This window comes from Netta rufina (genome assembly GCF_964035555.1).
Source record: "Netta rufina genome assembly, chromosome: 6".
In the NCBI taxonomy this organism is placed as follows: Eukaryota; Metazoa; Chordata; class Aves; order Anseriformes; family Anatidae; genus Netta; species Netta rufina.
The window spans coordinates 39,955,139-39,979,013 of record NC_140129.1 but is presented as its reverse complement, the minus strand read 5'-3'; the positions used below and the strand labels follow the sequence as shown (position 1 = coordinate 39,979,013).

The 23,875-nt window shown below is 37.6% G+C and overlaps 1 protein-coding gene across 1 annotated transcript in view; it reads left to right on the top strand.

Moving 5' to 3' along the window:
- The window catches only part of CCDC148 (coiled-coil domain containing 148), a gene marked incomplete at both ends in the record, with an annotated part of 51,291 nt that overhangs the window by 5,622 nt on the left and 21,794 nt on the right, over positions 1 to 23,875 (top strand). The window contains 7 exons of the mRNA XM_084288623.1: positions 3,604 to 3,707; positions 4,734 to 4,816; positions 4,982 to 5,145; positions 5,390 to 5,485; positions 5,570 to 5,751; positions 12,469 to 12,607; positions 14,654 to 14,860. Of these exons, the coding sequence (XP_084144749.1) occupies positions 3,604 to 3,707; positions 4,734 to 4,816; positions 4,982 to 5,145; positions 5,390 to 5,485; positions 5,570 to 5,751; positions 12,469 to 12,607; positions 14,654 to 14,860 (975 nt within the window). The remainder of the gene's footprint in view (positions 1 to 3,603; positions 3,708 to 4,733; positions 4,817 to 4,981; positions 5,146 to 5,389; positions 5,486 to 5,569; positions 5,752 to 12,468; positions 12,608 to 14,653; positions 14,861 to 23,875) is intronic.

Sequence of the window (23,875 nt, the reverse complement as noted above, 5' to 3'; positions counted from 1 at the left end):
TTACCTCCACTTTTGTTAGGAATGATGTTTTATGATGTGTTGACAAAGCAGGGTGACAAGCAGAACTGAAGACAAAATTATGTGCTGTCAAACTGGAGAGAAGACTAAATACCAAATCCAGTATCCAGATTAAGCACTCATCCAGTGATGTAATTTCACATGCTAATTTTTTTTTTGTAAGTTTGATCTCAGAGACATTTAATAAATCCATGCAACAGTGGGTGATAACTGTACAAGTTGAAAATAGCAAGGTAGTTTGGTATATAAGAATGGGGATACAGGGAAGGAAGCATTTTTGACAGTGATAGACCCAAAGTCTTCAGTTATGTACAAGTTAATTAGAAGAAAATGTGACAAAAAGAATTTGTAAAACTGAGTAAGTAAATTAAAAATGCGGCCAGTCTTTAAATAGGGGGGAGGACAGGATGAGCACTGGTAGTTCTCCAGACAGCCCCATTACAATCTTTACATTAGGCATACACCAAACAGGTTATGGCGGAGTTCCAGCTTTGTAGAAGAAGGACCAAATATTAGAGAAAATGTGAAGACTAAATTAGAAAGGTTAAGATATAGCTAACTCTTGAATACTGCATGTGACCTTCATCATTATAGTACCCAAAAAAAAAAACAAACAAGAAAACAAAAACAAACAACCAAACAAACAAAAAACCTTGAATAATACAGGAAGTAATACCCTCATAAGGAAACCTAAAGGAATTAGTATATCTTCAAGTATTTTGAGTGAAAGCATTGATCAATCTTGCTTACATTAATATACGTCTATGTAACAGGTAGATGAAATTTGACAACTTGATACCAGAACTGTCAGCAGATAAACCACTCACACGTGAATCAGTTGCAATTTCTTGAGCTTTAAACTACCTTTAGGGAAGTGAATGCAAGAAGGCAGACTGCTGTTCTGTATGTGCATATTTCTTGTTTGTTGTATTCCCTGATAAAAAAATAAAAAATAAAATAAAATTATAGTGAGTACATTCGTATAGGGAGAATATATTCATATATTCTTACTACTTTTTCTTCAAAATTTTCCCCATTCTTATTTTAACATCACACTAAAATCAGTAATGTATGCCATAGCTTTGAAAAGAGGCTTTATAAAAGTGACATTCTATTCTTCCAAAGTTTATAGATTTTATACTGACAATGATATTGTGACAAAGTACGTTTTCAAGCAAGATTTTTACTTTAATCAGATAGGATGTTAGTGTGCTGATCAAGGTGCCGCTTCTTTGGGTCACATTTCAAAGCAGAATTATTGTATGAGACCCGCTCACTCTGTCATGTGTGCTCCCAGTTGCCTGGGAATGCTTTTATCGGGGTGGTAGTTTAGCTGGGCCCTTGATGCAGCCAGCGAGGTTGGCTTTGGGCTGGTTTATTAGCGTAGGTTCAGTGCACAAACACAGCTCATTTGCCTCAGAAGCGCATGTTTGACAAACAGTTTAGCTTTCATGTGCCATGACAACAAAACTGTGGGGTCCCGCTGGGCCTGGGTGCGGTGTGGAGCCCTTCAGGTGTCTTTGTGGTACCCGTCTGGAGCGGGGCTGAGCTCAGCAGCTGCGGCCTGCGGCTGGCCCCCGCTGCGTGGCTGCGCTGCGCTTCCAGGAGCTTGCCCGGCTGCTGCAGTCAGGCGTTGAGCTGAGATCTCGTGGCTGTGGGGCGGTCGTACAGCGTCTTTGGCAAGTGTCAGACCTCCATGCGTAGAACTGGTCCGAAACAGAAGCTAGAAGGTCCTGTTAACTTGAGGGAGCTGTTTAGAGATTTGTGCTTGAGTGTCTTTCTATCTCGCTTGCCATTGTATCCTCTATGAATATGTATTACCTGGCTTGTCAGTGTCACTTATGTAAAAGATTGGAGAGTGGATGGATTCTTTTTTTTTTTTTTTTAATTTTATACCATTCTGAGGGAGGGCTTCTGATTGCTTCCATTACCTACAATTCAGCAGGGGAAACATGGGACATTTTTGTGAACAAGCTCACTAAACGGCAAACCCAAAGGTATGGGAAGACGGTAGCTCATCTAAGCGCTCCTCCAGCTGTTCACTAAATGGTTTGTCCCTTTGAAACTAATTTTTCATCATTTGTCTTTTGGTATTTCACCTTTTTTCAAGTGTTTTCCAAATGAGTAGATAATAAAATATGTATGCTGAAAGCTCCACAGAGAATAAAATGTGTTCCCACCTATTTCTTCTTGTTGTTGCTGCTGATTCAGGTAATCCAGTTTTTGAAGTTCTGAGTTACTTCTCCATGGATGTGGAACCAAATAAGCAAATGACAAATCAATTGTTGGCTGCTTAAGGAAGAAAAGTACTCGTGGATGAGAACTGTACGGGAATGCCCCACAGCTTCCTCTTTGAGGTGCCTGCTGCTGTCACCTACGCAGCAGGCAGAGGGAGTGGAGATGTGGCCTTTCAGAGGTTTTGCAGTCCTTGTGCGTGCGAAGGCAGAGGGGGCAGCGTGTGGCTTTGTCCAGCTTTCACTATGCAGGAACATTGACGAAGCATTTTTAAGAGTGAATTACTTCCACCTGAGACAAATGAAAAATGAGCAGTTATGTCTCATAATGGTGTTTCTTTCCTGGGCTAGATGTGGAGTGAGACCTTTATTCCTTACTCCTTATTATGAACTGGGACAAGCATTTCCAATTTTTTTTTCCTTGCTCACTGCTGTTCTGCAGTAGAAAGATACAGCATAAAGGAAGGTCTGGGGAGGAGGAATTAAAAAATAATAATAAAAATAAAAATAGGGGGTGATTTATGGGTGGCTCTGGAAACAGAGGGGGGTTTTGCAACTAGAAGTAGTTGACTGGGGAGGGATGGGGTCAGGTGGTGAAGAGGAAGGCTGTGGCTGGGCAGCAAGAAAAGTAGCAGGAGAGGAGCAAATGTTTGCTGGGCTGAAATCCTGCTTTGTCCTGATTAGTCACTGAGAGGCAGGAAACAGTCATGATGGCAGGAGGATAAAATAAAACTGACCTAGCTCAGGGGTTTCTGGCAGCCATAGACTTCTTTCCCTTCTTCCTTCGTTGCTGATTGGCCCGAATCATCTGGCTGCTATTCCATCAGCCTGTATGGCTTTCCCTCTAGTTTAAGAAGTAACTCTGTCTATCTCTGTCTTCCTATTATTAACTGAAGTTGGAAGCAATGTCCTTGTGGAGCCCTCAATTTCAGAGTATCTTTAAATGGATAGATTTTGGAAAAGCACCCTGTTTTCAGTAATCAATTTTTGAAATTCTTTTTCTTGAAAGAAACATTTTTACTCTTTCATCTTCCCACCTGTAAGAGTTTATTTTTATTTCTCTTACTAATCTCCCCTCTATCACCTGGACAACAGGGATGGGAAAGAAAAGGAGAAAAAGGAAGAAAAAAATACAGTCCATTTTCTTCTAGTTTTCATTTTAATTGTGATTTGGAGTGGAATAATTTTTTTCATGGAAATTGATTACACTGCAACCCATTGTTCTTCAGAAAACACAGTTGTGCAAAGAGCCTTTAGGTTCACCATTATGTAGTTAAATTTTGATATGAAGGCATGTGATAAAGCTATTGAAAATACTTAAAAATACTTATAAGCATTTATTTTCCTGCAGATTAAAAAAACAGAACAAATTTCAAAGAATAACAAAGAGCAAATGCTGCTGAAACAGCATCGCCAAGTGTGGTGGCAAGAGCATAAAAGACTGAGTGAGAACAGGTAAGACCCGAGGAATCTTAGTTAGTTATTATTAAAGAAATACATCAGCAGACAGAGATTCTGGTGTGGCATACTTGATTAAAGGGACATTAGGAGGATAAACATTAAAATATCTTAACCGAAGATAAATCTTTCTGCAGGGCAGGAGAGTTTGTGGCTTGCATTGAAACAGGTCTGTAGGTGCAAAGAGAACAGATGAAAGGAGGGCGGAACAGGGTGGATGTTCCGCATGTACTCAGTGGCACATACCGTGATCTCCAGCTGTTTAGCTGACCTGTCAGAATCTGAAGAGCCTGTATTTGTAGGAGTATCAGAAGTTTTCCGATGTTTTTTAATCATTTTAAGTGTCAATGCGTCTCTAGGTATGTTGAATCATTCACAGTTATAAAAGGGAATGTTAATATTGCTCATGAGAACAGAATTATCCTCTCATTGCTAAAGATGAACGAAGCATTCAAGAGACATTTGAATAACGTCATTGATAATATACATGTACTTTTACTTTTGGTTGGCCCTGAAGTGGTCAGGCAGTTGGACTTGATCCTTTTAGGTCTCTTCTGACTGAACTATTCTATTCTATTGTATTCATGCTGCAGAAGCTGTTTTCTCTTCTTTTGAATGATGTATGCATGTACCTTATCTTAGAATTTTCAGGAACGAACACTTTTGGTGGCCTGCTGCAGGTGTTTTTATGTTCTGTTTGTTTGTTTGTTTTCTTTTTCTTTTTTCCAGAAATACTTGTAACTTGCTGACCAAACTACAGACAGCTTTGTTGTCCTAGGTCTACTAGCTTACATTTTGCATGTACAGCAGATCAAAAACAGCATGTTTTGCTCAAAAGAGGGTGGCTTCCATACTACTTTTCTGTGAAACGCCTGACCTTAATAGATTTCCAGGCAGAGAATCTCTCTTTTTACTTAATTATCAGAGTATTTGAAGCTTATCATTCTTATCAATTTAATAAAAAAGAAATCAAATCTTCTGTATTAAAGCAAACAAACAAAAAAACTCATTCATGTCTTGCAGGGAAAAAGCAGAAGCAGAAGTAAAGATTGTTCTTGATGAAGGAAGTCATAAGTATGACTTTTTTTTGGATATACGGGACTTGGGTAAGACTTTCCAGTTCATGTCTTGGTTCTTTATTATAGTCAAAATTATCTTGATTACTTGTTTGTGTTTTTAAATTCCTGTCATGACAGCTTTAGATTTAGGAAGTATAGTGCTACCTAATGCTCTGTGTGTTTGAGAAAGCTTTATGTTTCATTTGGATATAGAGCAAAAATTATCAAAGGAATGGGATGCATACCAAACAAATACTGTAGCTCCTATCTGGCAACTAAGAGAGAATTTGAAATTGTGGATGTCTGAAATGCAGCATTACCTCTCAGAAGACATTTGTCTGAAATATAAGTTCAATCCAGTTGACATGTTACAGCAGGTTGGTATTTTAACGTTACAGTTTCTAATCATTGTCTTTTTAGCATTTTTATTTATTTATAAGCAATGTTTTACGGATATAACTCAGAGTATTCAGTAGGCTTTGTATTTGTGGCACTGCAAATTTTTCACTAAAATCTGTAAAAGCATAGCAGTGTGAAACTGGAAATCAAGCTTTTTGTTTCCAAATAAGAAATTTCATATTCTAGCAATATGAAGTAACACTAATGCATTTCATGAAATAGATTGAATTTGTGAAGAAGCAACAGGAAGAAATTCTGGAATTTCTTAACCTTGAAAGTCTGACTGTGGAAAGAGAGCTTGAAGCCTATAAAAGAAAAGTAAGCTTTTCCTTGTAAGTTTAGTTAACAGTTTCTGAGAAAAAATATAATGCAGAGTAGTCTGAGCAGCATTTTTCATCACAGGCTTTAGTGCGTTCTTCTGAAGAAAAAAACAAACTTTTCCATGAAGTTCCTTCAGCACTACTATCTTTGGAGTTCCCCTATCCAGATTTGAAGAACTTAATTATCAAGGAATACTGTAAGCTTGCAAATGAGTACTGGTCTAAGCTTCAAGAGGTTGATCAACAGCTAAAAGTCATATATAGGTAATGACACCTGTTTCTAGATTTCTTTTGCTGGGGAAAAAATAAACTATAATGTATTTTACAATCTACAGATCATGCAGTTACCCTTACCATGATAGCTGGTTCTATTTTATTCATTGCAGAAAATAGTTGGCTCACTGCCCAATTCTATGGGGTTAAAGCCAGTAACTGTTTGCACAGCTGTGAGAATTGAGGCAGTTCTTTCTAAAGAACTCATCTGAAATAATAAGTGAAATGTTTTATGAATTAAAAACCAACAATCTGATGTGTGTCAAATGTTCTCTTTTATATGAGTAGAAGTGATTCTTTCTGTGTGATACACTATCAAATTTAAGTCAGAAAAGTACAGCCTTTCTGAGGGAGGTCTTAAACGTATTTATTTATAAAGTTGATAAATAGGTCCAATCTCTTCAAGGATGTTGGTTCATTGCAGTAATTGTAATCACAAATAAATGTGAAACTGTATGTAGATTCAGAATAGTTTAATATTATGTAGATGGGGAGTAAAGGGGAGGAATGTGGCTCAAGAAAAGCTGGTGGAAGTGGCAGTGGCACCAACCTGCTAGAGGGGTACACAGGTAGGCTGCCTGGAACAAATTACCTGATTTGGGTCTGTGTATGCCAGTATGATTAGATGGGAAGGTATAAAATCATAAATGAATCATCAGCAATTGTCTTGGGTATGGAATTTAAAGCTAAATCTTGATCTTTTTGTTTGCCTTCTGTTCCTGAATCTTTATTGCTCATTTTGATTTCTATGCTTCTATCCACAACATTGAAATATTTTCAATACAAAAGGCAAAATTTGCTTTTTTCTTGTAGAATCACTTACTTTCAAGACATGGGGTTTATAAAACACAATGTTTTTTGTTACTTTTTACATTTGTTTTGGAAAATTTGCATGGAAATATTTTGAGTTTGCAAAGATACAGCCTTAAGATTTAATTATTCAATAATTCATCAAGGTAACCTTGATCCAACAGATAATACTGTGAAAATTTGAGTGATGTAGATTTTTGACCTTATGTATCCACTGTACTTTACTGACTAATGCAGCGCTTGTGATATCTCTGCAGTTATCTCACTGCTGTCTACCTGAAGATGACAATACAACTGCCATACATTTTCACTCATTCTTGTAATTTGAAGTTGCTCAGTAGAACAATACAATTATGTAGTAACATAATCGTAACTTTTTCCTCCAAGGATCTGAGGATTATTTCTGTCATTCTTCCTCTGTCATCATATGTGTGAAAGTACAGAAAAGAGCACTGGGTTAATACATATATCATTGTTTAACTGTTCAGGCTTTCTGCAACAAAAAATTGGAAATGTGCATAGAATATCTAAAGAAGAAAAATGAGCATAAGGTAATCTGGTCTGCGATGTTCTTTGTGTGTTTTTCAGTCCTGCTAGAGTACATGCTACAATGTGTATTGCTTTTAGAAACTTAAAAAAAAAAAAAAAAAAAAAAAAAAAAAGGAGTAGAATGTTTGATCAATCCAAATCCACTTATTGTATTGAGGCTGAAACACAATTTTATTTTATTTTATTTTTTTTGGGGGGGGCATTGTCCCACAAATTGTGGACTTGGAACCAGTGTGTTACAGCCGATGGTTCTCTAAGCACTGTTATATTTTTGCCACAATTTCCAAGGGTGTCTGAATTATTTGAATAACTGAAAGATGAATTGAGTATTACATATTTAGCACTGTATCTTCAGCAACATCAAATGAAAGGAATATTATGACTAAGTCAAGTACACCTGGTCCCTCTTTTTGGGTCTATTGACAGGATGTTCCTGCTGAACAACCAGCAGTGACTCAATTGATAGAGAAGTTAACATATCACTTGGTACAGAGAAGTTAACATATCTCTTGGTGGCATTGTTGCAATCCGTCTGCAGATTCAACCACACAGTGGTGCATCAAGTTCAGGTTGTCCCAGCTATTGCAGAGGATATGTGAGGATTATAGGGCAGAAAGGGTAACTTCTCTTCCAAGTTGTTTGTATTTTGCAGGGTGTGTAAAGCTGAGGATTAACCCTGGGTAAGTGTTTCAAAGGAAAGAGCTGCCGCAGGGCTGTTGAATATAAGACAATCACCTTGCTTCGGTTCTGAAACAAAATAATGAAGTGTTTTCTAGTAGCAGAATTATATATATATATATATATACACACACGTATGTATATAAGAGAAGCAAGCAGTATATTTAAAATTTGGGTTGTACATTCAGCCTTGTATAAGCTTGTCAATATCCTGTCACTGAAGCACCATGACGCTAACTTAAATATTTATCTAAAATGTGATGGTGCTTTTCAGATTCTTTTTAGGTGAGGTCTTCCTTTCTGGAATTTTACAAGAGTTTTAAGTAAGGGAATGTCTTGCATTTAATCAGGCAGGATATTTTGTAATTCTGTCTGTTTTATAGTTGTGAATATACTGGAATGGATCATGCTGGGCTGGATTGTGTTGGGCTGGACAATGCTTTTTTTAGCTGTTTGTCTATGAACAGCTGACAAAATCTAAGCGCAGCTGACAAAGCTTGGCACAGCTGACAAATCAAGACACTGGCAGTCAGTGTTTTCCTACTCACAATAAGCTACTTGCAGCTCTAGCTGTAGCTGTTAGCTCCCCAGGGTATCCTCCGCCCCTCTCAATTTCTCTGTCTTGTTCCTAGGTAGTACAGAGATCATAGAATCACGGAATGGCTCGGGTTGGAGCGGACCTTAATGAGCACCTGGTTCCAACCCCCTGCCATGGGCAGGGATGCCACCCACTAGAGCAGGTTGCCCAGGGCCCCATCCAACCTGGCCTCCAGGTTGAATGCCTACAGGGATGGGGCATCCGCAGCCTCTTCTAGTGTCTCACCACCCTCTGAGTGAAGAATTTCTTCCTAACATCTGATCTAAATCACTTTGATAGTTGAAAACCATTCCCCCTTGTCCTGTCATTATCTGTCTGAGCGAAGAGGACATCTGTCTCTCCATCTTATTTATAAGTCTACTTGAGAGATTGAAATTGAGATGCATCATTAGCTAGCTATTAGAGCAATATACAAGTCAGAGGGATCCTTGCAGAGATGAGAAAACTGAGGTGGAGACTGGTGCAGGAACTGGTGTGCCTGCCCATGTGCTCTGGAGGCACAGCAGGTCACCAGACCAGCCTTCTGAGCACAGAACCCGTGCTGTTCCCTGCTCTCAAGTTTGTGGTGTGAAGTTTCCTGATTAAGATGGATCTTACTCTGCCTCACTCTTGTAGATGGAAGACCTACATTTGTTCATGAACTTGAATGTTTGGAAAGAATGCTGTGTTATCTTAAGAAAAAGAAATGGTACTCAGCATCAGTTGCAGTCAGATATTTAAGTCATGCATGGCAAAGAATAATTAATTTGTTCATTAAAGTTACTCTTCAGAAAGCCCATATTTCACACAGATTCTAAAATTAATAAATGAACAGATTTCATTAAACTCCTCCCTTTTCTCTACAGGGAGCTTTTCAAAGCACTCATTTCTGAGGATCAGTTGCAAGACATCTTCTGCAGAGGCAGTAAAGGTTGCAAAAATAGCACATCTTCCCAGTGGCACTTCTTTATCAAAGCTCAGGAGCTGTTATCTTTGGAGAACTGTGTCCGCTGTACAAGCCCTACAACCTGAAGGTTACAAGTTATTACTGCAACCATTCCCTGTTTAATGGATTCCTTAATCCCATTTTACTCTCCTGGGCACTATTTCTTCTTAGCATATGAGAAAACCCTCTGCTCAGACATCTATATTCATTGTCTTTCATGAGAAATTTAAGCCATCACCTATAAAGAAACACTTTAATTACTAGAGAATGTCTGCATTTGCTAATGTGATTCCACATTTTATGTTGTCTCTAGCACTTACTTGGTAGTTGTCAGTCTTGTCAGTCACTGCAAATAAACTTTTTACAGGAGCTAAATATTTTTCTTTCCCTGATTTCAAAGCAGTCTCTATTTCTCCTCATAATGCTGGATTTAATAGCAAACATCTGTGTCCTACAAATTGTTTGTCGGATATTCCACACGGTTTATAAGAAGCAAAAAGAAAATGGGTGGAGAGTAAGAATAATACAATTATATCAGATAAGATTGTTGAGGGAAATAGAGCTCCATGCACTATTGTATTAATTTTAACATTAATCAGTGTCAAAGTCCAGTTTATTACTCTAGTATTCTTAGTCCTAAATCTGTAACTGCACAAGTGCTGTGGAGCTTTTCCATCTGAGTTTGCACTACTGTACTGTAAAGCATCCCCACAGAGGAAATATTTGAAGTCCTGGGTAGACAGGGAAGTCAGTGAGCAGCAAGGTGAGGAGTGGCTGGGTGTGACATCGTGTGCCACGCTAACTGTGCCAGTTCGTTGGGTCTGTTCAGCTGGCATCCTTTTCATTCATTCCAGTCAGGCTGCTGTTGAACTTTTATTTTTTTATTACTAGCACATTTTGTGAATAACTCTAAAGCTGTCAGCAGATGCAGATTGTGAATGTTTCTCTTTGGAAAAGCAAAGATCTAAGTATCAGTGTATTACCTTTGTACTGTGACGTGGTACTATTACCTGCGGACACTTGGTCATTGTGGTTGTTAATTTTCAATGAGTTGCTTTCATTTTACTCTGATAAACAGTTAAGTTACACAAACTCACTACAACAGAGGGTCAGCTAAGAGTTAATGCTTCATATTGTGTCCCCCCCCACCCCAAAATGAAACAAAAAAAGTTATATGTGGAATCTCTCTCTATACTTATTACCACTGCAGTGCTCTGTTTTGTTTTGTTTGTAGCACTAATGGCATTAATAACGTTGCTGGAATTTATTGAAGGAAGTAGGATGTGATTTTTCATTATGCGGTTATCTTCGTTGTGTCATCTGGGTAAAGATGAGAGTAACTTTTAACATTTATTCAAAGAAAAACAATATAGGGAAAGTACACATGGAGGGCAAGAAACCAGGTGTTCATAGTTATGGAATAAATTATTTAATGTTTCTTCTTAATTTGGTTATATGTTGCCGCCATTTTGATCATGGAATAATGATTCTATGCTGAAAATGGTGTAGTAAGCTAAGAAACATTTTTATTTCATTAAATGGGGAATTGAACGAAGAGAAGGAAGAAACTCTGATCACTAGGTGTCTCCATAAAGGTGGGTGAAGGTCAAATCCTTCTTTTTTCCTACCTGGTCATCTCTAAGACCAGAAAGGTAAAAATAAAACTCTTCTGTCTGCTTGAAGAAAGCTACAAAATGAATGCTATTAGGTAGGTGAAAATAATGGAACTCAGTCCAAATTCATGCCAACTTCATGGCAAAGCAAGCAACAGTGGAAAGTGCTGGAGTGGGATGGGGGAGAATGTGAGAAATGTCATCAAGAGGTTGGGTTTCCTTGCCTGAGAGTGCATTACTTGGAAAAATGGTTTATTGAAATGGGTTATTTTGTCTGCGTTCTTGAGGGATGTCTGTAGGTGAAGCATTCCATATCTTTAAATGAGCAGACCTAGGGATATTCTTTCTCAATTTCCTGGCGTATTTTACAGTGGTGATTATGCACTGTTTTTATTGCACAGCATTCTTTAAACAAAAATTGTGTTAAACTGTGTTAAATATATATTTTAAATATTTTTCTTTACTGGTCTCTCTTTAGAGATAATTGTAGATTGTATCATAAAATCTAGTTTAATATTACATACGATTGTTTCACAAGACAGCACCTCAGTCGTCTTTTCTAAATGCCTGGTATTTCTGCCTACAGAAGGATAAAGTTGTCCTAACATCTTACTGAATTCAGGGCCATTACATACCAATATACCGCTGCTGGCACAGGAAGTCCAAGAGCTGCAAACAGTTGGAAGCTGCAGGAATTTGGTGTGGGGTGTAGATTCATATAATTACCTTATTTTAATTATACCTGGGCTTTTAGTCACTTTTGAGAAGAGGTCTCTGGGATAGAGACACCTTTTGGTCTGACTTAGTATTGCTGCTCTGACATTAATGCTGCTGACGAAAGCCTGATATTTAAGGCCTACGTGGCAACGTGTTCAGGCTGAGGGTAAAATCTAACCTCCAAACCTGTGTTACTGTGCTTGAGTTTTTTTGACGTTTATTACATCTTGCTACTCTAATTTTCTGAAATGCATGCAGGCATACTGATTATTTCACCTCCTACTTGAAAGAAACAGGAATCTTTTGTCTTGCCATGATTCTGTGGCTATCATAATTTTTTTTGACTAATCCCTTATTTAGCTGCATACAGATATTATTTCATTCACTTTAATCTTTTCATTAGTGCTCAGTGGCAGAAACCGATCATCTTCCTTTTTCACACCATATTTTCCATGCTGTGTGATTATTTATTAATGTAACTTCATTGAGAAACACAATGTTGTTCCCTAATAAAAAATAATAAAAATAAAAACCAGTAAAAGGTCACATTAAGAAAGCAGTCTGCATTTGCTTTGTTTCATTAAAGAAAATCTGTGTTTTCCAGTTTTGATCTAATATCAGGTTTACAGGTTCAGGGTTGTGTCATAGAACCCACTGAAGGTTTAGCCTTGCTTTTTTTTTTTTTTTTTTTTTTTTTTTTTTTTTTTGTTTGTTTGTTTGTTTGTTTGTTTGTTTTTGTAAACAGCTAGAACCAAACTTCTCCTTTTAAAATGTTAAATTACTTTGGATCTGATTGTGTTGAATTTGAATTTCTGTAGGAACACTGAATGGAAAGAAGAAGATCAGTGGGTTTTTCAGACTGTTATCAATCAGTATCCAAGTGATCTTCAGAGAAGAAGGACTTTGTACCTTGATGCGCTGCAGAGATACCTTCCTCACAAATCTAGGCACGATCTGGTCAGTGTTGTTAGTTTAGCTATATACATTCTTGTATAAAGCATGTAGTGAACATTTGTATTAAAGAATGCTTATCAAAGGTTTTTATTTTGTGACTTCTTAACTATAGATTTTATTCTGTACAATGAGATATGTTCCAGTCTTAAAAACAAACAAACAAAAAACATACACTTCTTCAAAATAAGCACCATGGAGATTTTACGCAACCTCTTACTGCCAAATTCACAAAACTAGTTTGCTAGCATTGCTTTTTGCTATACAATTTTATAGTTATGTCTCACTATTCTGCTTCTCTTGTTATTTTTATCTTTTATAAGGATGTATAACATTGTCACACTGTCTAGGAATAGTTATTTTAATTGCTCTATGGCACATATATAGCAGGAAGAGTGGAAACTTATCTCCTGCTCTCAGAGAGAGGCTATTTTTACATTCATAATGCATTTCAAATTGATTACTGATTCTTTTTACACTCCACAGTGAATAAGCACATAGCAGCTAATAGAGAAACCCAGTTCAAGGCCAGAACATTTCAGGATGTCATAGGGAAAGTAGGAGTCTTTTCTTATCTCTGCATGTATTTTTAGACCATCTACTTCCTTATGTTTGAGGAGTGCCTAGTGCAAAGGAGTGGCAGTGTAGTGATACCGATTAATAGCATAATTTCACCAAAGGTAAAGTTCTGGTGGATTTCAGAACTTTTGGATGTGAGAACTGGTCTCAAGAATTATATGCCTTGTATAATATATGTGTACTTTTAAACATACCCATTATTAATGGGTCTCCCTAATTCTTCGGGGAGTCACTTAAAATTTAAAAATCATCATTCTGCATTGAATGTGGTATGCATACCAGCATGACAAATACAGAAATGTTAAAACAGTACTGAGAATCTGCTCTTAAAATGTTTGTTACATTAGCATAACTAAACTTAGAGCCTCCTATTCTTCCTTCTTTCTGAAGAATGGATCACTGGACTAGTACCTGAGTGCTTGATCTGGTAGCAGGTCATGACAGAGATCTACTTTTTAGAAGAACAAACTGTGCATCACATTTCTTGCTCAGTAGTTTCTTAGCTTAGTTTAGCTGCTTGCCAGTAAGGCTCACCTGAGTTTCAGAGACCAGTGATGGCAATGTGAACCTCTCATACAGTGGCCTACACACATCTGAGCAAAAAAAAAAATCTCCAGAGGTAGCGGTACCACTTTAGCTTCATCGATCTGTGAGCCAAGAGGAAATCTATGAACTAGGCACCAGGTGAGTCAGCATGCCCCTGCCAAAGGCCTTGAAGTGAGCATCAAGGATGGTGCCCTTGGAACTTGTGAGCAGAAGGCCATCTTCATCCTTGTAACCGGTAGTTTCTTGGGATGTAAAACAGGTCCAAGTTTCTAATGCCTTAGACTATGGAGCCTTACCTGTCACTATTTCTGTCAGTGTTGTGAAGCTTGAATGTCCTCTCGAAAATCAATGAATAAGGCCAAAGAAGGTGTATTTAAGATAAAAAACTGTGTATTGGTAGCGGCAGTATGCTGCTTGGCAAGCCAAAAATCAATTTCCAAATTTCCTGTTAAGAAAGAAAAAGTGAATCTAATTCTCTGTACTATGCTTGTACAACTGCTTTAAGTGGTGGTCTGTTTTTCTATAGGAGATCATAACATTCTGTGAAAAGCATCGTGCTAAAAGTGTTCATTATCTCTGAAGATGTATTGAAAGGATCTAACCTGCATTGTATGTACTCTATGGCAAGAATGTGTTTCATTTATTCTTATTCCAGAAGTATAGTTCAGGAAAGAACAGTGGTTTGTCAGGATACTGAAGTGCCATGTGATAGGGGTCAACACCAGGGAAATACTGGAATGCTGTCACGGCCTACTGACACTGGGAGACTGCAGTATACCCAATGCCTGGCAGAATACTTTCAGGCCCTAATTGTGGATTCCATAGGGATATTGGTGATGTAATAATTATACAAATGGTATTCAAGGTTTGCAAAATACGGTATTAATGGATGGTGTTAAGCTTTTCTGAAATGCTTTACTTTTTTAGGTTATTCATGAGAGAGTTTGGGATCGTTACAATTTCCTCAGGAATCAACACAGAGTTTTGATATTAAATTGGATTCAAGCTAGGAAGGCCTTTTTACTTAAGGCGGTGATGGCTGTTGCTGAAGCCTCTGCTGCTCAGGAAGAAGAAGTAGCGTCTGCTAATAACAAACAGAAGCAACAGGAGATTTGTGCTGATCTGAAAGCCAAGGTAGGTTCTGTTATAAATCTAGCACAAGCACATCTGTTTTGTACTGCCAAATTCAAAATGAATGCAAGCAAAAACTTGAAATTTTAAAAATTAGAGTATGGTTTTGAAGATCCTCCATTTCGTTACTCATAGGGATCCTTGTAAGTGTCATATTCTTACAGACTCTTGAACTTAGTTTGTATTTTTTTTTTTTTTTTTTTATTAAGAATTTGATTACCTACTATGTTTTAGGCCTTACTCTTAGTTTCATACCGTGGGTGTAATCTCTGCATGAACTGTGATCACATTTATTGGTGGATTTTGAACACCATCTAAGAGTTTGAATTGGTATTTCTGTATTGGAAGAACAAGATCTGTTCTGCTGTTTAGACTGTAAACAAGCCACCAGGAGTAGAGGTCTGGTGTCAGACTCTGCTTTCATTTTTAACTCTAGCAAATCACAAAATATTTGTGTGTTTTGGTTTCATCCTTAGCAAAGTGGGCTTAATACCTGTACTGTGTGAGGTTTATGTCATAATTGGGTTTAACGCTAGAATCTTCTTAAGTGGCAGTGAAACATGTTCCATTCATCATCACTACCAGTAGTCTATTTGATAAAGGGTAGTCTGTTTTCAGAGAAATAATGAGTATCTGTCTTCATTTCTGTTTACTTTTCAGCCATAGAAAGCATTCTTAAAAATTGATCCCATATTGTGTTTGCCCTTGTTATAGAAGTTTCACAATATCCTGAAAGGAGATTTGCTGTGTGAAGAGGTGAACAAGACTTAAAACAAACAAACCCTGTGTTTTTTTTCAAAGGGTATTTTTCTAAATAAAATCGGAGGAGCTTGGACACAAGAGGAGAGCATTATGTTGATGCCTGAGGCATTTATAAGGGGAATCAAATTTCTGGGCATGAAAGGCATTTGTTTGAACTGTTCTCTGATTTTCCACTTGCACAGAAATTATCATATGAAAGCATATATGATGTATTATTCTCACTTTATCAACATTGTCTTTGAACCCTTTTCCACAAAGTACTAAAGAGCTGAAAATCACAGTAAACCTGAACTGTGGTTAATCAGAATTTTTGATTTTGAGTTGAGTTTTTCACTGTAACAATAGTACGAAGGACTGCCCTCCCCTCTTCGTAGAGTCTTCTGACATAGGAAGGTTTGAATCCAAACAGTTTAGGGTTAGAAGCTGTCTGGGCCTGACTGAGTGGGGAATGCCTCACTTCAGAGCCAGGCTGCTGCCAAGTGGTGTGAGGAATGCTTTTCTAGAGCTCGATCTCGACCCCAGGCCTCCCTTTCTGGAATGTCTGTTTCGCTTACCTGCACTAGCACTTATTCCAGAATTGTGAATTTTATCAGCCAGTCACTTTTTTCCCCCCCTCATAAAAGTACCAGGGAAGTGTTATGTTATCTCCATGTAGCTTAAGATTCTCACTGTTGCATTCATTGCCTCAGAGTCTTTAGATTGTGACCTCCTGTTTGCAGTAACCTGGAACTGTTTGAAACTTAAACCTATTAGGCCTACATATCTCAAGGGTTGCTTTCAAAGGTGACTTTAAAAAAAAAAAAAAAAAGTTGAAAGCCTGATGAAAAGCAATTCACCTGCTTCTCAGAAGAGAGGAATAAAAAAGGTACAATTTTGCTGTTACAGAAAGAGATCATTGTGACCCTGTTTTGATCAGTTCTGCAGCTGAAGGGGCTAGCAGATGGAAGCTGAAACCGGGCATGCTATTTTTCAAGATTATCCTGAATATATCTGTGTTTTTTGTCTGTTTTTGGCAGCTATATATGCATTTGAAAACTTATACTTTGCCCAGTTATAGTTCCTTTTTCAGACTTTTCTTTCCACACTTCTGAAGTGTGCACCTACAGAAGTCATACTGTTGTTGAAAGTGGTTGTGGGCAACTATCAGCTAAAAAGTAACTCTTGGTTTGGGAGTTAAATGTACACCAACTAAAAAGCCATCGTGATGAGGGTCTGTAAGACGAGATTTAAAAAAGTGAATTGCCCTCTGCAAAGGAAGGAATGTAGAGCTGGAAAGCAGGGGATAGGGGTGTTATCCCACTTTTTTGCCGTTAATTGCCTTAGCGTTTTGCATTTCTGTAAGTTTAATGTAAGGAAATCTTACTGAAGCCACTTTCCCAGAGGAGCAATGTAGTTGTTATAATGATTTAGCTGTAGAGTTAAACTTGGTATGCTTGTGAAGAGTTTGTATCCTGAACATGAGAGATGTAGATCTTGTTCATTACACCAGCAGGTTTCAGAGAAAGCCATAGTATGCATATGTCTTTTTTCAGCAGCTGTAAAACGAAGCTATGGCACATACACTGTAAGATCTACGTGTCTAAACAATTCTAGAAATATAAAGGATTGCTAAATCCATTTTGCGTACACTGTGCAAAAATACATGAAAATCAAAATGGCTTGTTTAAGCAGCTGTTGATGATAGGTTGTGAGAAGGCTAGGCTCTGAATAGACACCTTTCCCTTTGCTTCCAGTCAGTATGCCATGGAGTCTGTTTCATTTATTCTGATTTAAAAGGGATATCTTTTTGTAAAATTCCATGGTGCTTGGAGATAGTAGGGTTTTTCAAGAATTTTTCTTTCTCTGTGTGTCAAAATCTGTTTGTTTCTAATTGTAGAACAGATTTAGCAGTGCAAAAGAGAATATGGCAGACTACGTATTTTTTATTGTTGTAAGCAATAATTACATAATATCACCTAACATCTATCTATATATGTATTTATTTCTTCTCTGGTAACAACCAACCAAGGCATTTAAAAAAAAAAAAGACTAGCAAACATGTTATTTAAAGTTATTTTAAATGCACTGGAGGTAACTGTGCCATCCATGAGACTGGGCTTTGTGACTAACAAGAGGTGATAAAACAATTAAAAAGTGAAACAGCAGAGAAGTTAATTTGTGCTTGTAACATGTTTTTACTTGGGAATGGATTTTTAAATTCCATTTCCACATTCCGTGTCACAGAATATCAGTGTGCATCCCTAACAAAAATCAGAGTCTCTAAGGAGGAATTTTGAAACAATCCAAGAAGCTCAAGTGAAATAAATCATGAGGGCCATATCATAGTCATCTGAATTAAATAAAGTGTGAAATGGATAATACTAGTGAGGATATACTATATATCCTTAAAGAATGAATGTTTCTGATACATGTCTTCAACCCCTTCCTCCCCCCCCCCCCTTTCCCTGGAAGGGGGGTGGGAGGAGGGAAGGAAATAAAATTGTGGGAGAACTACACCTTAAACGAGTGATGGGCAATGACCCATGTTATGTTTTTGGTGCACTTTGTAGTTTGTGGATTTATCCAGGTTCAGCACAGTGCTGTGTTTTATTGAAATTCCTCTTCCTAAACAAGATAAAGCATGTTGTTCTTTGTCAAAAGGCAGTTAGGTAATAAAGTGGGAGTGATCTTTTAAGAGGGTTAGTAGTGTGCTGCTTCACAGTTGGCTTCTAATGGCTTGAAGTACTTGCTGTTGTGCATTTATAAATTCAGTCGATGTTTGCATGCATTCAGAATATTATTTTTGAATTGATTTTATGAAAATATTTGTAGTCCAGTTATTTCCACCTTCATATAAAACAGTTTAAAAAGGACAGTCAAGGAAAGACTTACAAAAGTAGATTAAATGGGAGTTGAATCTCCTGAGCATGATGCTTAGAGTGCTATCTCTTCCTTCACATACAAAAATGTATCCCTTTTCCTTTAAATCTTTTGTGTTCCAGGATTAATCCCCACTCCAGTGCTAACATCTCTTGCAATAGATTGTTAATTTTTGGAGGGCAATTTTTGCACTCCTTATCCTGACAGAAGCTAAGATAAACTAATTTCAAAAGAAGGATAGTTCAATGGAATTGATGGAAATGTTACAAGTTATGTAAAGGATGTTGCAGATGGACTTTCTTCTTCTCCCTTCATGTGTAATGAGAACAGTTGTGGTTTTTTTTTTTTGTTTGTTTGTTTTGTTTTGTTTTTTTTAGTAGTCAAATATAGTCAAATCACTGATTTGAATGACTAATACAGGAGATCAACATTAAGGTACTGCAACTGGCTGCTCATGGCTTGGACTGGTGTACAGTTTGTTGGGTTAGAAACTGGCTGGACAGCCGGGCCCAAAGAGTCGTGGTGAATGGAGTCAAATCCAGCTGGAGGCCAGTGACTAGTGGAGTCCCCCGGGGCTCAGTACTGCAACACAGCTGCATGTGTTTCTTTCTGTTCTTCTGAGAATACCATCACAATTCCATTTAAAATACCCAAAACTTCAATCAGAGGAGTGTTTGGTGCCTCTGCTGAGACATATCTGTCTCAGTCACCTGGCTGCTCAGTTTATCAAAGCTTGTAGGATCACAAATATGTTTGAGACTTACACTTATCTGCCAGATTTAGTTGAAATTGTCCAATGATCCCCAAATTACTTGGGAATGGATAGTAAGACAAGCAGACAGCTCACCTTATCCTTATGTTCTTTGGAGAATAATCTTCCTTCTTCAGCTAGGAAAGTAGCACCTCAGGCAAGTAAAATAATATGCAATAGTACTTTCCAAAAGTAGTAAAATATCAAAGACACTGTTCATAGCACTGCATAAATAAATAGAAGTGAGCTTAATTTGCTATCCTTACATATACAGTACAAAGTAGTTGTAAATAGAATTGCGGTTTAAGGTTATGTATGAGTGAATATTTAAACCTACAAAATATTTAAACCTGTTAATAATATGTTGACAATCCTGTTGTCAAGAACTGTAACATTTCTAAATAATACTGACTGACAGGAGAGAGGAAATGCCAGGACAAGCTGTGAAGAGTAAACCATTGACGTATTGTCTTGAGCAAAGACACTGTGACATGCTTCCAGCTTCAGGGAATCATAGAATCACAGGATGGCTCAGGCTGGAAGAGACCGCACAGATCACGCAGTTCCAACCCCCTGCCATAGGCAAGGACGCCACCCACTAAATCAGGTGGCTCAGAGCCTTGTCTAACCTGGTCTTGAACACCTCCAGGGATGGGGCATCCCCAGCTTCTCTGAGCAACCTATTCCAGTGTCTCACCACCCTCTGAGTGAAGATTTTCCTACTAATCTCTAATCTAAATCTCCCCTCTTTTTGTTTAAAACCATTCCCCCTCATCCTGTCATCTGATTGAGGAACTGAAACTGGTCTTCTGCAGCATCACAAGGTTTATAGGTACCAATCCCAGCCTTAGTGACTAAATTTCCTAACTGAAAATAGTGTCTTTTTACTAGTCTTTCTTTGACAGAGGATTATTTTCAAATGATTTTCTTCTGTATCCCTTTTTCTGATGTAAGCACTTTTGTAGCTGAAAAAAATGTCTATGGTTCTATTAATGATGAAAAGTTACTTTCATCCATTTTCTGATTTTCAATTTTTTTTTTTTTTTTTCTAGTGGTGGATATGAACTTTTGTGGGACGAAATCTAATCCTAATGGCAATAGACTTGTTTTCCTCCATTACTTCTTGCAGACCTCTTGCAGAGGGTAGCCTGTGGAGCACAAGCTACTCAGGAGTACCAGTCCAAATTTACTAGAGGTGTTAACTTTCATTGTTAATATCAGAAGGTAAACTCACTCTGTGATTAGAAAAACAATCAAACTTGCAAATGTATTATTTCTTAGTTATCTTATTACCAAATGCTCTAATCAAGGATTTTTCATATTTTTTTTAAGTCAGTTAGAAGCAGAGAATACTGTTAGCTTGTACCATTTGCCTGGTTTGTCATTCAAGGGACCCTATGGAGTCTGGAGGTAATTCCAGTTCTTCTTCAGAAGATTTGAAAGAATTCCCACTCTAGAAGAGAAGAGGGAACAGTTTTGTTTGTTTGTTTTGTTTAGAGCTGAAAGGTACTGGAGATTTCAGACCACTATCTGTTGTTATCATGATAGCTCGTTGTTCACATAACTACTGTTGTCATTGACCATTGATGTTGTAAACTACTTCATGTATTAACTATCTGGTCTCAGGAGTTGAAGCGCTCTTTTTTACAGTAATACAGACGAGTCCTTCACCATGGTGGTAGTGCTAAGTCTCCTCCCTGAGGAAAAGGAGCAGCGCTCTCACTGCTGAACCACTGAGTCAGTGACCTGCTGCTTTGGAGCCTGTGCTGCCCTGTAAGCTCTGTGTTAGAGTGGCTGGCATTTTGTTTTTGCTAAGTGTCAAAAGTACAGTCTGTATTTCATTTTACTCTTTCGCTGTTTTGTACATCAGCATGTGTCAAAATGGTGTGGGCCAATTTGCACATTGATGAGCAGGTTTCAAAACTCAGCGCTTCGCAGTTTTAGAATGTTTAGCTTCACAGAAGCCATCTTATACCCAGTGGTGAACTACAGGACAACCTGTCACTGACTTGCATACTGATTCGTTCTTCTAACTTTTGTAAACTAGCTGTGAATCAAGGTCATTTAATCATGGTATGAATGAGATAGAGCAGGACAGAATCCAGGTCCATCCTTGTATTGATTCTGTGATGTGAAGAGAGGGAAGTAGTTTAAAAAGAAACAAACAAAAACCAAAACTAACCCACCAAACCTATCTTAAGAGAAAGCTGTCTGATATGAGGCAGAAAAACTCAGAATAGAAGCACGCAGAGGAGTAAAGTGAGGAAGGGACCGAGGAGGTGAATGAGGCAAAATTAGAAAATAAGGGAAGGCTGAGAGAACATGTGCATGGGACATGATATTCAACAGGCCAGGAGAAGGATAACCTGGATATTCCCTTACTTCTATGACCTTCTGGCTTCCTAAAGTGAGCTCTTCTGTTGGCACAGCAGGTTGGGTAATCTGTATTTCACTGTCTGGAAAAACAACAGTACTGGAGCCAACCCTCTGGGTGTTCAGGATTAGATGTTAGCAAGGATTTTGAATGCTTGGTGTTTGTTGAGAAGCTAGTGGCCAGAAGTATTTTAATCACTGTATCACAGAGCACAGACAGCAGGATGCCTGATCAACATGTTGCTTAACCTGCTGGTGTGAGACAGGAACTCATCAGCACAGGCTTCTGCACTGCTACCACCACTTGAACTAAAATATGTCAACAGCAATGATTCTTTCTAAATATTTCTACTTCGTAATGATATTTTGTGTGGAACCCTCCCTGCTAAAATTAAATTTCTTACCATAGCTAGTGACATAATCTACTAGCAAGCTAGTAACTGACAGATTTTTTCTTTTTTAAACATTCACGTCAGTTCATAAGGTAATGACAATACGATAAGATAATACAAGATAATACTTAAGATACAATCTTAATAATACATAAGATAATACAAGAAAAGGAAAATGGTGTGTGTGATGCTCATAGAAAAGGACTTTCTAAATTTAAAAAATGATGGCTATCTTACATTGTTTTGATAAGCTTCCCCCTCCTCTGCCCTTGAATAATATTTTAGACTCCAAGGAACTGTTCTTAATATACACTTCATTTTTTTTTCCCTTTTATGAGTTCTAGTGTTCACACCCTGAGGCACCTGTCTCATTATCTTTCCATTTAGGAATATATGCATATACTTTAATCTTATTTTATTTCCAAGAATAACACTTAGCTTTATTTCAATGTGTGTGTGTGGAGCGGGGCTGATTAGTGCAGGTTTGTTTTCCTGTCTGATAAAATTATACATCACAAGCAAGTCTATAATTCATCCCAGTGTCCTTGGAGACTTCAGCTTTGAAGCAGAATTTATCTGTGACTTCCAGAGTCCTGGCAAACAAGTTGTTAACTGGAACCATGTTAACTGAAATGCCCACTGCACAAGTGTAAATTTACTCTTCAGTTCCCATACTGTGAGTCCGGTATGGCTGAGAGCTGTTGAAACTACTGCACATGGGCATAATGTTACCAGTAGGTTCAGTGATTCCTAGATGTCAGACTTTTTCTGCAAGTCCAAACAATCAATAGAGTGTGTCCAATCATCCATTCCTGTGAGTGTCGGGGTTGCTGTGCAAGAACTATGAGCTTGGTGTTTCTGTCTGTAATCCTTCTGTCCTGGAGATGCAAGTGTCTTGCAACATGTTTTTTTTTTTTCCCTAGCACCTAGCAATCTTAAAAGTGTGAGTGGTAAAGGTAGGTTTTGTAATGGGAAATTGTGGGTGAATGCAAGCAAGTTTGAAAACACTTTTTTAATGAAATGCATTACTTTTCAATACTCATTGAATAGACATTTCCTTATAACCAGTTACTTTCGGAAAAAAAAAAAAAAATATATATATATATATATAAAGTTTTGTAGCACACTGTGCTGCTGTCTTGTTCCCTTTGGAAAATATTTGAGTCCAAGGGATTTATTAGCTCATTAACCCAAGTGGAGTTTGTGCTAAACTTCTGCTAAACTTAATAGAAATTATCTGGGTAAATCCTTGGTAGACTAGATCTTTAATTTATTTTTTTTTATTATTATTTTTTTTCCCCACATGAGAATGGAGTTGCTCAGGCAGAAGGCATAGATCAGCATGTGCCACTTTCATCTGAAGAATTAACGATTAAGCTGTATTGCAAGTGAAGAGACTGCTGCTGGTAGTGAAAGTCACCTTCTTATGAATTTTCTATGTTAACCTTCTAGTAATGACCTTCTCTTGTTTGGGGAACTAAAGTTTACCAATTTTTAATATATCATCTTCATTGATGGGGTGATATATATCCAGTAAAAACAGAACTGAGAAGAATATCCTTACTGAAGACTTGATGTTGCAGTCCTATGATTCCTTTAGCCTATAGCCTTTTGTCACTTTTCCTAATCACCTTTTACATGTGTTTTGCTTGCTTCTTTTTCTCAGAACACAATGGATAGCTCTAAAATGGCCTTTTCTTTGTAAATGGAATTCCTTACGTCACAAGCTTGATCCTTGCAGTCCTTATCTTAAAAACATGAAAAAAAAAAAAGTCATGGTTGACATGATTTGAATCCAAACTGGTAATTAAGAAGGGATATCAGAGGATTTTTTTATTCCCCTTTTAGTTATGACTTCCAGTATCAACTATCATGCATGTT